At 45.2% G+C, this 16,995-nt stretch overlaps 1 protein-coding gene across 1 annotated transcript in view; it reads right to left on the bottom strand.

Annotated features, from left to right (window-relative positions):
• Positions 1-5,367: 5,367 nt before the first annotated feature.
• Positions 5,368-16,995, bottom strand: part of LOC136285631 (amine oxidase [flavin-containing] A-like) — a 36,682-nt gene continuing 25,054 nt past the window's right edge. The window contains exons 8-15 of the mRNA XM_066177049.1: positions 16,393-16,552; positions 15,040-15,136; positions 13,634-13,687; positions 12,662-12,719; positions 12,127-12,224; positions 10,019-10,130; positions 8,620-8,682; positions 5,368-6,670 (exon numbers count right to left, since the gene is read on the bottom strand). Coding sequence (XP_066033146.1) covers positions 6,515-6,670; positions 8,620-8,682; positions 10,019-10,130; positions 12,127-12,224; positions 12,662-12,719; positions 13,634-13,687; positions 15,040-15,136; positions 16,393-16,552 — 798 coding nt within the window. The 3' untranslated portion in view covers positions 5,368-6,514. The remainder of the gene's footprint in view (positions 6,671-8,619; positions 8,683-10,018; positions 10,131-12,126; positions 12,225-12,661; positions 12,720-13,633; positions 13,688-15,039; positions 15,137-16,392; positions 16,553-16,995) is intronic.

Below are 16,995 nucleotides of genomic sequence, written 5' to 3'. Positions count from 1 at the left end.
TAGACCAGAATGCTCAGATCCCCATCCAGCCTGGCCTTGAACATTTCCAGGAATGGGTCACCTACAACTCCTCTGGGCAGCCAGTTCCATTGTTTCACCTTATATCTAATCTAAATCTGTCTTCTTTTAGTTTTAACCCCTTTGTTCTGTCACAGCAAGCCCTGCTAAAAGGTCTCTTTCCAGCTCTTCTAGCTACTGGGAAGTTCTTTGAGGTCTCCCCAGAGCCTTCTCTTCCCCAGGCTGAACAGCCCAAATTCTCTCAACCTGTTCTTTTAGGGGAGGTGCTCCACTCCTGTGATCAGCTCAGTGACCCTCCCTGGACCCATTCCAGCAGGTCCATGTCTTTCCTGTTGTCAAAATACCTGTGAAACGCACTGCTTCATCCACTGGGTCTGTGCCCAGATCTGTGTTGGCTCATCCCAGTTTCCCATTCTTCCTGGCACTGCTGAAAGAGGCAAACCAAGTTAATTCAAGTCCAAGCTGGTCTCCCCCACCCTGTGTTTGGACAGAAGGTGAGATGCTGTTTCTAATTTAGAAGCAAAGGGTATTAGCTTTCTTCCAGGGCTGGTTTTTGCTGTGTGCACAGTGAATTTTCTGATAGCAATGTTTCTAATCCTTTCTTAGCAGAACGACCCTAACAAAATAATCCATATCCATCCAGCTCCATTTACTCTGACATCTACAGGCTCTGTAGACTCCTTCCCACCATCCCTCCTGCTTTGTGGGGGAGAAAAAGCCTCATCCAAATCTAAGTGATCCACTCACCTGACCTACAGCAGGAAGGGGCTGAGCAAACACAGGCCAGCCTCATCTGCCCAAGGGCGTAACTGAATTTCAGTAGTGTCTTTGAGAGGGGGAGTGTCTCTGAGTGCCATTTCCCTCCAGCAGCAGAGACTCCAAGAAGCACTTGAAGAAGTGGTACCCAGCAGAAACACCAGCCTTTGGATGATTTGGTTTGTCAAGTGGCTCTGTTTGCCCCTCTGCCCACTGGGATTTAACATTGTACTTGAATATGCTCCAGTGCTTGGCTGGGAAGGAGCAGGGGAAAGGAAACCTATCAATAATGCACTGAGGCATCCTTGTCAGCCCTCAGGCTGTGCCCAATTTGCATATGCTCCAAGCTGTAAGGAAACACTTTGCACAGCAGTGTTGCATTTAGCAGAAATTACATTATAATTTCAGATGTGGAAACTTCTATTCCAGGTCTGAGGCAGGGAGGTGTCCCATTGGGCTGTGCAGTCATTATCTTAAACAATTGAAATGCATGCTTGTACTTAATCAAAATCAAGGGAAGACATTACTCCAGCCTCCACTTGCCAATTCAGTCCAGAGTGGAACAAGAATATTTAACTAAATTAGAAACGATATTATTTCCCAATAATTCTTTATGAGATGGAGTTTGCCCTGAGCAATTTTTCAGAGTGTGCATGTTTGAGCCAGCACCTCTATCCATCTCTGCAACGCAAATTGCCCCCACAGAAACTCCCATCTTTGGGAAGGGGAATGTCCAGGTGCATTCAGGATCTGTGCCCACACTTTTCTTCCAGCTCCTTTATGCTGCCAAGCAGGAGAAAGGACTCAAGTTGACCTTTGAAGGAAGTTTTGCAGTTTTGCTGGGGCGTGGTGCCTCAGCCATTTCACTGCCCTGATTTCTGCCAGGGTCTGGACAAAGCCAGGAGGCAGAGGCTGCAGGGATGGAGCCTGCCTTTCTCTGCTTCCTCCAGTGTGGCACATCAGAGCTTGGAGATGGGTGAGAACTTATGCTCAAAGCTGGGGACTTGCATCATTTTCCTTTACTGTGCTTCTCTTGCAGAGTTTGACAGGAAGGGTAAACACCAGTGCAGAAAAGCCCACAGGGACCTTTCTGAAAACAAAACTGTGAAGCTCCTTGCATATTTTTTTTTTTTTTTTTTTTTTTTTTTTTTTTTTTGGTGAGGTGATAAAATACTTCTATGAGGTAGCTCAGAAGATGACAGCCTTTATTTCAGCCTTGAGCCCTGCTGTGCCATGCTGCTCAGCTGGCCTTGTGTCAGCTTAGCTGTCTGCAGCTGGTGTCTGCTGACAGAAGTCCTCTTCAAATGCCAGCCTCTGCCTTTTGGAATTCAGCCAGGTGTCCTGGATTTAACCAAGGTTTTGATGAAAATGATGGGGCTCAGGCTATAATCCAAGGAGTTTTCAAGTGAGTGGTCTGGTCATAGAAGTCCAAATGCCAGCACAAGCAATAATTACATCCTTTGCTTCATTTTTAACCCCATCTCAAGTGGCAGCTGTCCTCTTGTACTGTGAGTGGCAGGCATAATTCATAAAAAAGAACTGTGGGAAGATACAGATGGCAAAGGGCATCTGTCTTATATTTTCTTGTGCTTGCTATGGTTTGAGGCAGTGCAAATTCATGCCCTTGTCTGATCTGTTCTTTATAGACCAGGGAACACCACATCCCTGGGACTCTGGAAGAAATGTGTGGCTTGAAAGCACTGCTGGCCTCCTCTGGCACCCAGCAAGGTGCCAGCACCACTGCTAAACCTCCGCTCTCCTCTCATCTGTAATGGTCTCTCACTTGGGAAACTCCTTCTATGTCTCCTGGGTTATTTTGTGTCTGTTATGTAAGATGAGTCAAAAAAAACCAAAACAAAGAGAGCAAGGAGCAGGGAGCAGAACCTGGGAAGCCAAGTGCTACAAATAAAGAGCAGACCAGGAATTGCAGCTGGAGCCCGAAGCATTTGTTGCCAAGTGCAGAAGCTGAGTGGAAAAAGAAAAACTTACAGTTCACTCACAAAGAGCACATTTGATTTCCCCTCCTGGATTTTCACCAAGATGAAATTTCCTTTCTCTGTGTGTGTGTGTGTGTGTGTGAAAAGCAACTGTTGAACCGGAGAAACAGCCCACAAGGAGGAGAACTGACTGTAGCCATGTTTCCACAGTAGAGGACTCCCTGGTTTGTCTGGTTTTCTATCTTTGGAGCTGGGAGCTGAACTCTGTGCAGAGACTATAAAACCAGTGCCCAGCCTGACCCCAGCATGGTTTCTAGCTGAGGAAAGCCCTTGCTGTCAGGCATCAGAATCTGGTCAGTGGGACATGGGAACTATCTGGTGGGAAACCTGGATGTTGAGATGTGTCAGACTGTGTTGGCCCATCACCTTGGGCGGTTTTTTTTGTTCAAATATGTAATGCTAATTTTGCCAGTAGTTGGGGGGGTATGTTTGATCCTGGGAAAAGAGTTCAAGTATGAACCTGGGGGCTGAATGAAAAGCGAATTAAAAAGTACTGGTGATGAAGGACTAGCAAAGAGACCAAGTGAAGGCAGCAATCTCTGCTTCCCCAGAATGGATTTTCACATAGTAATAGAATGCTTTGAGTTGGAAAGGACCTTAAAGATCATCTTGTTCCAATTCCCCTCTGACAAAAACGAGCTGCTTGGAGCTCCATCCAGGGAAACCTTGAACACTCCCAGGAATGGGGCATGGAGTTCTCTGGGCACCCTGCCCCTCACCATTTTGAGGCTGGACGTACCTTTTTAGCAACCTGGGTATGTCTGGTCAGACCTCCCCCTTGTCCCACACCGGGAGCACGACTGGAGGGCCACTGTGTGCCCTGGGGGACATCCCAGTTCACTGCTCCAAAACATGGAGACCCTGCAGCCTGGCACTGCTTCCTTGGGGTGGTGGCCCCTTCCCAGACCTGTCACACAGAGGTTCCAAACCAGAGAGGTTTGTGTTGTCACTTCCCACTCCAGGAGGTTTTGGCCTGGGCAGGTAATGAGGGAAGGAAAGCCTTGCTAGGCTGATGGTGCTAAAAATCAAGCCAGTGGCTCTTCTCCTGCACCTACTGCCCACCCTGTTTCAGGTCACTGTCCCCAGGGGTGGGTTGATGGCAGCCAGGGAGGAACAACCGTGTCACCCTTTGCAGGCAGGAGCTGCAGCCAAGGGGGGTGGGCCAGAAAGGTGGAGGGAGAGTCTCACAGGAGTGTTTTTCCATCCCCAGGACCTGGGCAAAGCTGCTCTGCTATCTGTAATCAAACCCAGAAACTTGATTAAAACGAGGCAGATCTTCTCACATGTATCATCACTGCTTGCTTATTTTGGGCTGCCTGATCTATGTGCTCAGTGGTGCCTCTTATTTCACTGCCAGTATGGAGTATTAGGAGATTTTCTCTCCCTCTGCTACTCCTTTTGACAGTGGTTGGTCTGGTCCTTATTTTACTTCCAGCAGCCCTTTCACCTAAGGTTTTCCCATTTCCCAGGGGTGTCAATGCAATTTAGTTCCCACACTGATACTGAAGGACTTGGTGTGGACCTTGGCCTCTCCCATCTCACCCTGCATTCAAAAAGGAGAGAACATTTCCCACTTCTGCCAAGGGAGTGCAAAGCTCTTCCTCCAAAAACTGGGGCACCCCTGGTTAGGAAAGGTGTCCAAAGGCTTTCCCACTCCCCAGGCTGGGTGAGGGCTCTGCTTTGTTCCCAGAAGAAAGAGGTGTTTCCCTGGTGCTTCATCCTCACAGCTTTAATACCAGCAGCAGCTCGCTTGGGGAGTTGTCAGTGGTGATAAACTCAGTCCCATTCTGTTTCAAAATTGGTTTAAGAAGGATGCCTGGCTGTTTAATATTTAAACCAAATGTTTAATGTTTAAACAGGGAAATTGGTCTGATTGTCAGAAAGGGCATTAAAGCAGGATGGGAACTGGTCTATAATCTCTGACAAACGCTGCCCTTTCTCTGCAGCAGCCTGGTGCCTGGGAGCTGCAGGAGTTTCAGAAATGCCAATTTTAATCAATCTCTCATTTCACTTGCTGCCTGCCAATCCCACAGCAGTGAGACGTGCCTTTGCCTGGGAAGGGGGGAACGTTGTACCTGGCCCTGTTTAACAGCTTGAGACGAGTTCAGCTGAATTGCACTGGTATTTCAAACCCCAAACTAATTTCAATAGAAATGTGTGTGAATAAGGTGAAAAGTGAAGCTGGACAGTGCTGGGTGTATTGCAGATGATTTGGGGTCCCTTTTGCATGTGCATGCAGAAGTTCTGAAGTCAAGTCTAAAGTAAGCCTGAAAATGAATGGCTCTAACTCCTACAAATACACCTATGGATAAATTATTTTTGAACAGGTATGGGCAGTGTTTTTCAGGTGGTGGAAATGTCCCCCTGGGGGAAGTGTGTGACAGTGTAGGACTGTTTCACACCACAAAAGGCTCATCAGAAGCCTGTGCTCCCTCCCTGAGGAGGCACTGAGGCTGTGCCAGGCTGCAGGCACAGGGTAGTCCTTGTGCACAGGAATCCCTGCTCAGCAATGGCTGGAGCTGGGGAGAGCACGTTCAGCAGGGAGCCCTCGAGTCAATTAGCAATTCATGTAACTCACAACAAACCAAGCAAGAAAGAATCTGAAGAAAAGTTTATAAGAAGATCAAGGTTTCAGGACTATTGAAAGGCACGTTTCACCCATGTTGAACAACAGCTGAGTTCATGGACACGTACAACGCTCAAAATTCATGGCAAAAAGACCACATAATGATGGTACATTGCGAAACATACATTCCAGACTTCAGGAAAACACTCAAGTGGTTATTTTAAGTGTATCATGTACATAATAAGAGCGGAACAGGCAGATGCATCCAATTACTGTAATTTACAAGGCAGCAATTCGAGCCTCAAATACATTTCTCCTTATTGGATGAAGGGGCTACAGATTAGCAGTGAAATGAGGGGCAGTGAATGGACAGGGAGCCAGGAAGCTCCTGCCATTTGGAAAATAACAGCCAGCACCTGGTGCAAGTTGAGGGAATTTAACTTCGCTAATTCATTTCACTGTGCTGTGGCAGCACAAGGCTGGGCTGGATGGATGCTCTGAGGGCAGGCACCCCACAGAGCAGATGTGCACAGATGTTTCCTTGGCAGTGGAAGGAATTAAGTCCATCCACGCCTCCTCTCTCCCTGCTCAGTGCTGTGCCTCATGTTAATTACCTCCTTTCATCCAGCTCGGGGTTAAGTTTCATGTTGCGATGATTAATAATTAATCAAATGCATTTGAAAATTAATTTGGCAATTCTACGATTGATTGGCATGCTAATCTCTTCTGTGCAGCAGGGATGGTATGGGAATAACCTCGGATGTTCTGAGCTGCTGACTGAGGTGAATGCATGAGGGCATTTACCATCTTGTGAGGTGAAAAATAAAACACTGAGTCGAAATAAAAGTGTTCTCCCAGACCTCTTTGCAACTCAGAAAAGGTGTGATCTGCATTTTGCCTTGCCTGTATTAGGAATATATCATTGATATTATCATGTCCAACCAAAAACAAATGGAAAAACTTGAAAAACACCCCCCCAGTTGATTTATTTCTGTTTAGCTGGTAGCAACTGCAGTAGATTTGATGCATTAATTACAGGACTAAAAAGAAAAATCACAAGGAGAATAACTTTTGCTCTTTCCAGCTGTCCATGCCGCTTTTCTCCAAAATAACACTCATCTGGTAAAAGGGGAGAGGAAAAGGGGTGTGCAGCTCCCACTGGGTGTGTTGGTCCCTGCTAGTTTCGAGTGACAAGTCCCTTTTTATAGACAAAGAGCCCTGCAGCAGCCACGGAGGTGAGACACAGGGTGCAGCTCAGCAGGCACAGCAGCCCTGGCGCCGAGGGCAGGTTCCTCTCCCAGAAGGTGGTGGTGAATGGCAGGGCTGGGACGTCCTGGGGAGAGAGGTGTGGGAAGTCAGACAGAGATAATCACAGAATCACAGAATGATAGGTTGGAAGAGACCTTCAAGATCATCGAGTACAACCCAGCCCTAACACCTCAACTAAACCATGGCACGAAGTGCCACATCCAGTTTTTAAACACATCCAGGGGTGGTGACTCCACCACTTCCCCAGGCAGAAAATTCCAGTACTTCATCACTCTTTCTGTAAAAAACTTTTTCCCAATATCTAACCTATATTTCCCTTGGTGCAGCTTAAGACTGTGTCCTCTCGTTCTGTCAGCTGCTGCCTGGAGAAAGAGACCAACCCCCACCTGACTACAGCCACCTTTCAGGGAGCGGTAGAGAGTGACAAGGGCACCTCTGAGTCTCCTTTTCTCCAGGCTAAACAACCCCAGCTCCCTCAGTCGTTCCTCACAGGGTTTGTGTTCAAGCCCCCCACCAGCCTCGTTGCCTCCTCTGGACACTCTCCAGCATCTCAACGCTTAGGTAGGTAATAAAATTACCTTCCTAAACTGAGGAGCCAGAACTGGACACAGCACTCGAGGTGTGGCCTTGCCAGTGCCGAGTACAAGGGAAGAATGACCTCCCTGCCCCTGCTGGCCACACCATTCCTGACACAGGCCAGGAGCCATTGGCCCTCTTGGCCACCAGGGCACACTGCTGGCTCATGTCCAGCGGCTGTCACCAGAACCCCCAGGTCCCTTTCTGCCTGGGCACTGTCCAGCCACTCTGTCCCCAGCCTATAACATTGCAGGGGGTTATTGTGGCCAAAATGCAGGACTCAGCACTTGGACTTACTAAACTTCATCCTGTTGAACTCTGCCCATCCTTCCAACCATTCCAGGTCTCTCTGCAGAGCCCTTCTCACTTCCAATAGATCAGCACACACTCCCAGCTTAGTGTTGTCTGCAAATTTACTAATGAAAGACTCAATACCCTCATCCATGTCATCAATGAAAATATTGAACAGAACTGGTCTCATCACAGATCCCTGAGGGACACCACTAGTGACTGGCCACCAGCTGGATGCAATACCATTCACCACACACTCTGGACCTGACCATCCAGCCAGTTCTTAACAGTTCTTTTAATGCCAAAGCAATCTTGCCTCCAATATATTGCAGCTGTGTTAATTCCCAAAGAGTGGGAACAGCCTCGCCCTTGCAGCTGGATGTGATAAAAGAGTGAGTTAACTGGTAGAGAGTTAGTTGGAGTCTGCTGTGAGGAGGAAGGGACAGGAGGTTGTGTGAGGGACAGGCAGGGTTAGGTGGCTGTGATAGGGACAGGAAGGGGTGAACTGGAACTGCAGAAGGAAAAAAAGGAAGGAGAGAAAGAGTCAGAGCTGTATGGAGCTGCCCATGGGAGGCTACACAGAACAGGTATGAAAGACTTCTAGATAACAAGGTGCTGATGCTTGAAGCTTTCTGAAGTTTTACTGAAGCACTCTGAGTGTTGTGGCTGTCTCTACAGTGTCAGAGAGGAGACGGTGACTACACAGGGTCTCCCCTCACCACAGGAGCAGGGGAGTGGCAAACACCGCCCATGTGGTTGGGGAGGTCACAGGTTTTTCCCAAGGACCAGGTTGTGCAGGGAAGAAGAATCATGGCTGTGAGATGTGTTTTCTGTCATCTTGAACAGCCACAGGACAGTGAAGATGGAGTTGCTTGTGGCTGGAATGAAGGTCTATTTGGCTTTAAACCATGGCCTGGGACTGGGTAGAATTAGGCTGCATTTTTCAGTCCCCCAGGCTCTGAGATCATTGTCCTTGGCTCTTAGTAATCCACCCTTCAGACACAGATAATAACATTCCTTGGACAAGTCACAAAAAATTCATACATCAGCATTTGAGATGACTAAAGCCTTGCCTGGGAGGATGGTGCATAGGAATCCCTGAAATAGGGACACACCTGACTGGGTGACACTGATACTCTGGCTTACCTTTGACTCTGGCTCTGGCATCCAAATTTCACCCTTGGAGATCTTCCCCATACTGTGCAGTACCTAGAAGAAAAAATTATTTGTACCACATGAAAGAATTATAACCCATAATACTTCCAGTTTTGGAGAAACAGAGCAAGTCAGAGCACAGTGACTTTGATAAAAGGTGTAACTATGACTAGCTGTAAATCTTTTGAACCAGAAAATGCACAGTGATTTCTACTGGAGATTCTCTAAATATTTTTGTGGGGGGTTTTTGTGTTTTGTTTTTTGTTTTTTTTTTTTTTTTTGGGGGGGGGGTTGGTTTGTTTGTTTTGTTGTTGTTTTTCTGAGTAAAAGTAAAAATGCTTTTTCCCAAGGCAGTTTGAGAACACCAAGGTGAGGTTACTGCCATGCACTTGGGACACAAAACCTGTTAGGAGTGATGCTTCTGGGATATAGAGAGAGGAGAGATGCAACCCTGGGGCTCTCACAGCATAGAATTATGGAACCCTCCCTCACCTATTCAAGCACTACAAAGCTCATCAAGGATTTTTCTTGAGAATAAACTGATTGTAACAATCATGGGGATTCTTGGGGACAAATGAATGAATGCCTCCAGAAGACAGCTCACTGTCTTTGTAACTACTGCTCCCAGGCATGGTGAAAAGAGAAATTAGGTGACTTGAAATGAAGCAAGTAATAAGGATTATAAGGAGAATATGACATTCTGTCAAATGGAAGTAAAAGACTGATTCTCCCTTAAATAACAACTCTGTGGCTTTGCCATGCAGCAGTTGTAACTGCAATGTGCACCCTTTAATACTTTTTTCCCCTCCCTCCAGATTGTTGTAAAGGGATTTCACTGTGACTGGGAACCCAGCCTGATGTGTGTCGTTCTGAGAAGATTTAGACATTATCAGAGCTGCACATTACAGTTTCATAAAGCTCAGCTAACAGTACTGTCTTGTAAAAGGAGAAGCAGAAGGGATAGATAAAAAATGAGAACAATGTTTAGATTTCCCGATTTCTGCACAGGAAATAGCTGTGAGCATTTGAAATGACTTAGATTGGTTTTAAAACATCCAGTGATTAATTTGTTAGAAATTCAGGTAGTGTATCTACAAGAAGAATCAGGTTGGGTTTTTTTTTTTTTTTCCTTTTGGGCATGCAGTACATGGCATAAGCTTTATTTTAAGTCTCTAGTTCAGTAATACTCTGATTTGGTTGAGATTCTTGGCTTCACTTTATTCAATAACTAATTAAGTTTAAAAAAATAAAAATGCTTTGGTTACGTTGTTTTCTGGGATTGCTCCCTGTCAATTCTAGGAGCTTTTGCACTAAATCAGACCCTCCACACTGTGCTTAATCCTTTCCAGCCTTTTGATAGAGATGTTGAAAGCAGAGCAGTGGTCTTTACCTCTCTGGCTGCTCTCTCTCCTGCCTGCACAGCCCCTTCCATGTATCCACTCCACTGGATCGCTGTCTCCGTGCCAGCAAAGTAGATCCTGTCAAAAGGCTGGCGAATGACCCTTCAAAACAAGAGAAGAATGTCAGGTGACAAGTGACAGGAAGGTGATGATCCTTCTGAAAGCCATTTATGGCTTTGCTGGAGTGCCTGGCTTCAGCTCTCCACAATCCCCACAGACCTGGGTTGAGGTGCAATAATCTGTCCCTGCAGGACTACCTGCTTGCTTCTGCACACAAAATTCAAGGTCTGAGAGAGAGAAAAACCTAAGGTATAAATCAGTGTTCCCAGCTTCCATGCGAAGTAATACAGGCCTCATTTTAGTGCTGGGATAAGGGATAATCCTTACAGCCTCCAGCAATGCAGTGCAGCTGACAGATTAATGTCTGCTGCATGGCAGCTTTGCTGTTATCCTGCCATTACAGTGGAATGTGAATGACATTTTTGCAGTGATGGATCTCTAATATCAGCTTCTATCTGGAGATTGTTTATCTATAACCTGCCTGGCTGCTGAAGGCCTGGCATTCAGGGAGCTGCATTTACCCCACAGGGTCACAAAGCCAGTCCCTCAGCCCTGCAGTGCTGCAGAAGCATTCCAGCCAACCCCGCTGTAGGTAACGAGCTCCCTCTCCCACTGGGAATGTGCTTGCTGTAAGGGCTTCCATCTAATCCCCCATTAGGTTTTCCCTGTCTGCTTGAAAGCAGCTTCCCCAGGTCAGACACCTCACCCATCACTGCCTGAGTGTTTGGATAAAGGTGATGAGAAGAGACTACATAGGACAATGTCTTGGGCTGCAATATGTAGCCAAAAATGTGTATTCCATTTTCCATCTGTTGAAACTGGTTGGGGAGGTGGGTTTTTTGTTCGGGTTTTTTTGGTTGGGGTTTTGTTTGTTTGTTTTTGTTGGTTTTTGTTTGTTTGTGTTATTTTTTTTTCCTTTATCTCTTGTATAACCCATTCCTCATAATTCCAGGAGGGAGGGGGTGGGTGCCTTCTGTTAATGGGCCAGCTGTTAAAACCAGGTGGAGCAGTGTTCTTTATCTCTTCCACAACCCATCCTCCCTCCAGGGGATATCTGCTGTTAATGGGCCATCCAGGCTCACTGCATGGCTGATAAAATACATCATCCCATTGGGAGATGCTCCACCCAGTGGGAGGAGCCAAGCATTTCTACCTAGATAAAAACCTGAAACTCAGAAATACCAGGACAGCCTGTTTTCCACTGGATTCCCTGAGGAAGACTGGACCCATCTTGCCACCACTGGACCCTTCTACAGGATCATCTCTACTCCAACAGAACCACATCTGTCACTCCAGGAGGATTTATTTGCACTGCTTCCAACACCTTGACCAGAGTGTCAGGTCGTATTCTGACTCTGTCAGGGTTTCTAGGATTTTTGGTTGGTTGTTTTTTTGGGTTTTTTTGTACTACTAAATTTGTATTTTTTAATATTCCTAGTAAAGAACTGTTATTTCTATTCCTGTATCTTTGTCTGAAGGCCCGTAATTGCAAAATTATAATAATTTGGAGGGAGGGGGTTTACATTCTCCATTCCAAGGGAAGCTCCAGCTTTCCTTAGCAGACGCCTGTCTTTCCAAACCAAGACAGACAACTCTTCCCCACAGGACCTTGGCTCAGACAGGGTATAACGCTATGCCCAGCAGCTCCTGGACTTCTCTTGAACCTCATGCTCCACCTATGCAGTCAGTGGACACTCCTCATCTGCCCAAGATTTGTGTCCTCAAGGGCTTGGGGGTCTCTAGAGGGATCCACTGCAAATACTGCATAGCACAAACTACTCCAAATAATCCAGAGGGGAAAAGTTTTGTGGCTTTAGCAGGTGCCCTTGTGACTGTGTTTTGTTTCCTTGAAAGCCACAGGAGAAACTCTGCTCTTAGTAAAGTAAATAGCAAGTAAATATCCTTGTTAGCTGGGGAGTGGAAAGAGGTTTGAAGTTCCCCTAACATTCTAAATATGCCACAGGTGTGTTGCATAAGGTATAATGTTGTTCGTGAGCTAAGAAATGTGAATTTGAAAGCAAAGTGTTCTCTGTTTTACCTTCCATAGGAATGCATTATGCCTGGTGGGAAGTAGGCTGTGTAGCAGCCCCCTGAATATTGCTCCTCGTTCCAGTTCTTCTCTTCATAATGCACAGGCTGTGAGTATCAACAGAGAAAGCAGTGAAACACTGGCAGAGAAACTGGAAATAAAGAACATATTTCTTTTGAAGGGTGTGGCGAGGGGGAAAGTGGGCTAACAATACCTGACAAAGGAGTGCCATGTAATCTGGCTAATGCTATCCAACTGCACAAAACAAATTTTTGTGCTTTTACAGAAACACCAGTCTCCCACGGGCACACAACAGGACAAAATAAAACATGCACTGCCTTCTCTTTTCTTGTGCAGGGTGAGACTGGCAGCTCTTTTCTTCCTGTACTCAGTGCTGCCCTCCCCTTGGGAATATAGATTGTATGGCACAACATGCAATTTTTGGTTCACTTTTTAGGTGCCAGGAACTTTGCCTTCATCATCCAGAACAAAGGACCAACATTATTGTATACAACAGAGGCAAAACCAGGCATTAATTCCTTACTTGTAAAGCCTCTTTCATCCCCAGTGCCTTGGCATAAGCCTCACAGATCTTCTTTCTCCTACATGAAAATAAAATCAGAGTCAGAAAAAAATTGAGGAGGGGGAACATCTCCACTCTCATCTTCCTTATAAAAAACCCCTAAATTTATTGCAACACATTGGAAAGAAAGTTGGGTTAGGCTTTAAGTCTGATTTCAAGTTCTTATCTTAACATACATATTTCAAATGCTGATGCCTAGAAGTTACATCTAAAATGGACCCTGGGAATGGGAAATGAAGGTTGATTTTGGCAATGAGCTCTAAAAAACCAAATCTTTCTACAGCTATTTTAGGATGCAGAGCCAATTCATTCTCATGTTCGCTGGTGTAAGACCAGAAGAAAAGCAATATAAATCAATTAAATCCCCACAGATTTACTATAGCTGGGAATAAAACACGAGCTGAAGAATGCCGCTCACATTCCTAAGCAGAGCTCCCCTTCCACTTGCACAGTACCAAAATTCACATTTAGAAAGTACTGTTTGTTCATTTCACTGACTAATGGGGAAACCATGCTTTTGTAAACACAGAAGTTTAAAAGTTTTATCACCCAGTCTGACTCTGAAAGAGACCCAAAAGGAGCCATGTCAGCACTCCTGTATCCCTGGATTAAAGCATCATTCAGTGGAGATGCAGTCTGGGAACATGGTTGGAAAAATCTTCATTCACACAGAGACCCAGAACTGGAAAATGATAGCATGGAAGAGTGGGCAGGACTTGCAAATTTAGAAAAACCCATAACTGGATGAATATTAGCATTAGTGTCTTGGCCTGTTCATGCTAAAATCTCAATTTCTGCCCCAATTTTCAGTGTTGGTAGTTGCACTGAGCATATATAAATGTGCATATTCACACACATTCACACACAATCCTGTGGGGAAGCATCTCAGAGAAACAAATTGTTTCTGAATATCTACAGCTTCTGAACTCTTACCTCTCTTCCTTGCTGAGGTGGGCCAGTTTGACAGCCTTTCTGGTAAGGATGAAACTGAAAAGAAAAATAAGTCATATGAACATCACCCCATCTGATTTGCAAGCTCTTGCTCGAAATTATTCTAAAAAGGGATTGACAAAGCACTTTACTGGTATGTAATAATCTCCACGTTTGTCATCGTACCTCAACATTTAATATTTATAGGTCACACACGTGAAAAAGCCTGTGCAGAGTAACCTGCAGAGTTCACTGAAAGTGAGGGTGTGCATTCCCAGAGGGCACCTGTCTAGGCCTGATCCAAAAGGACTGAGACCCTGAGCTTTCTTGAGCTTTTGAAGTCCTGCAGGCACCTGCCTGTGTCACTTGGTGTCAGCAGGTGATGGCAACCTGCTGCTCTGACAGGCACTGCACAGTGTCATGGATCACTCCTGCAAGGACTGGGATTAATATTTATTCCTCTTGAAGGAAACAGATTGGGCAATTAGTTCATCTGACCCTAGTGGAGATATCCAGGGGATGAGGTATGTTCCTACACTCTTTTAGCAAGTCACACAAATCCATGAGGAGAAAGAAAGCTGGAAACTGTTTGCCATATGGGATTTGGAGGAGGCTTGCTGCTCTCAGCTCATGGAAGCTTTTAAGCCTTGAACATGCCCATAAACATGTACAGTTCAGTAGGAGTGGTGAGCTTCCCCTGCCAGACACTTAAGGAGTAGTTGCCTGACATTTATATTGGACTTTTTTTGGCAGTCTCACCTCAGATTATGGTGGAAACACTTGTAAAGATCGTTTGTTCATTTGGTTTCAGCTATTTTAAAAGCCAGCCAATGCTGTCATGTATTTTCCCACCTGTTCGTCCAAACTGTAACATTTTTACTTGTCAGTTTCTACAGAATCTTGGTTTCTTTTCACTGTACAGCTGCTTTCCTGCTCCAGCAGCTGATGTTCCTTGTCCTGCCTCAGCTCAGTGGGGAGAGGAGACAACTGAGGATTTGTTGGACAATTGCACTGTCATTTTGGACCAGGCACTAAACATAAAAGCCCGACATAAACCAAATAGAGGCTCAAACAGATAGGTAAGAGAGGGATTTATTTCTAAATCTACTCCACCACAAAAGAACCCCCCGTGAACTGAATGCTTAAAAAAGACTACAGCTGAATTCACCCACTCCTTCCCAACCACATCCTTTGTATTAGGCTGTTGTAGCAGCACCTCCACCAAAAAGTTTATATGGACTAGAGAGGCACAGGAGGCTTGGCAGAAGTGCTCTCCTCCATCTGTGCAAACTGTGGAAGTGGGAAACACTCATGCAACCTGGTCATTTTCCCTCTCCCTCCTGCTCCCACCAACTCTTTCAAGAAGAAATACAGATCTGTGAGTGTGTGTAAAAGTTATCAGCTTTTACCCCATAATGGCAGGGAAGGTTCCATCAGGTTTTGTGTCATCTATGGTTATTCCAATTGGAGACTCTTCATCCTCAATGATGAAGGAACCACAGTAACCTAAGGGGAAAGAAACCCCAAGATGATTGTTAGGAAAACTTGTTGATGATCACTGCTTCTGATAGAAATGAGCAAGGAAAATTATCCATAAAAGGAGTTTTGCAGTAATTCCCTTATTACCAGTAACACCTACATGTCTGAAGTGTCTCTGTAACAGTTTCTCTTCTCTCTGACTCTGAGAAATTGTGTACACAGACTTTAAAAATCTTTAAAATTCCACTGCTACTTAACAAGGAATTTCTGTGGACTGCTGCAAGTCCCTTTGGCTTCCTGTTTGGGGCACAACAAACATTAAAAATAAATTGATCTAGTCAGAACTATTGTGATTCATTCCATGAGTAACTTGGACCAAAACAAAACCCAGTGTAATTATATCTGGTCACTTCAGGTTCAAATTTACACTATTTTGATTTTGCTGGTGATAAGATTGTTAGGAATGGTGCTCCATAACAGTAATGCAGCAGAAGCATGGGCTGTCTAATCTAGGATCACATCAGGACATGTTTCAGATGAACATGTGAAAAATCTCATAGAGAGAACAATGTATACACCTGACTGTATTCCTGCCTAATCTCAATGGCCAGTTTATGTCCTGAAACATGCAAAAATTGTATTACTTTAATGAAGAAAGATCCTTACCACTTTCAATATTGTTAGGAAGAAAGTGGAACTAATCTGTTCATACAAATAGTTCTGAAAATGGTAACAGTTAAAGCTGAGAAAAACAAGATATCACAGCATGGAAAAAATATCTTGAGCTAAACAAAAAGCTAACCTACTTTGCCCAGTCCTCTGAGATATCAAGTCTGCAGAATAGAAGATTAAAATCAGGGAAAGGTCTTTCTTACACCTTAAGCTCAGCTTGTCATCTGCTGTAAATTCTCTTTGGCTGACCTCACTGTCCCTGGCAGGAGGAGAAGGGAGCTGATGCTGCAGGGAAGCTGATGCTTCTGTGCTCTGCAGGTTTCAGCAAGGTTTCCCAGGGAAACATTGCTTGTTCTCTTGGTCATCCCACCTCAGCCAACTGCAATTTGATTTAGGATCCTGTTTGAGTCTGGACTCATCCTTGGGACAAGGCATACACTCAAGCCCAAAGAGTTCTGCTTTCTAAGGAGCTTTACTTTTCAATTTTCTGCATGTTTGGGGTTTTGCACATTTAACCCTCCCTTGGATTGATTTCCTGATTGTTAGACAACAGCAGAGCTTCAAAATTTGCACAGTTTAGAGTTCCCAAGTCCTCTGCTTTCCCAACATACCCTTCCTCCTCCAGAAGGGTTCCCTGTAGTACATCATGCATTTTATGACACTCCCCATAGGCATACGCTGAATTAACTGGTTTCTCTTTGGTGGCAGCTCTGGTTTGTAATGAATCTTTGTTGTCAGGATTGGAGGGATGGCACTGATCACGTACTTGGCCTGAAATGCAGAACAAAGTCAGCACAAGGCACTGCCTCCCAGCGAGCTCATCCCACAGGACATGTTTGAAAGACACGCAATAGCTGCTAACAGCTTTCCCACACCTCACCCTGCTAGGTCAGGATTTCCAGGTGACAAAAGTAATTCCACCACTTCAGAAAAAAGGAGGTGGGAAAAAGAGACCAGAGTTGAAACTTGGCTAGAGACAGGTGAGGAAATGGGACAAGAGACATCATGTGGCCTAGATAAAACCGCCTTTTATCATCTCCAGGAAAATATTTGTCCACATTTGTCCTGATTATAAGATGCTAAAAAAAAATCACGTTTGTGCATATTCACAGGATGTTACTCCAGGACAAGGAATACTAATGGTGATTCCAGCTTTCCTGAACATGCTCCTTCCCTCTCACAGGCCCTGGGTCCGACTGGAGCGGTGCAGGACC

The sequence above is a fragment of the Chamaea fasciata genome, unplaced genomic scaffold (genome assembly GCF_029207755.1).
Source record: "Chamaea fasciata isolate MVZ Bird 193981 ecotype frontalis unplaced genomic scaffold, bChaFas1.0.hap1 SCAF_2, whole genome shotgun sequence".
NCBI classification, from domain to species: Eukaryota; Metazoa; Chordata; class Aves; order Passeriformes; family Sylviidae; genus Chamaea; species Chamaea fasciata.
This window is presented reverse-complemented; position numbering and strand designations above follow the sequence as displayed.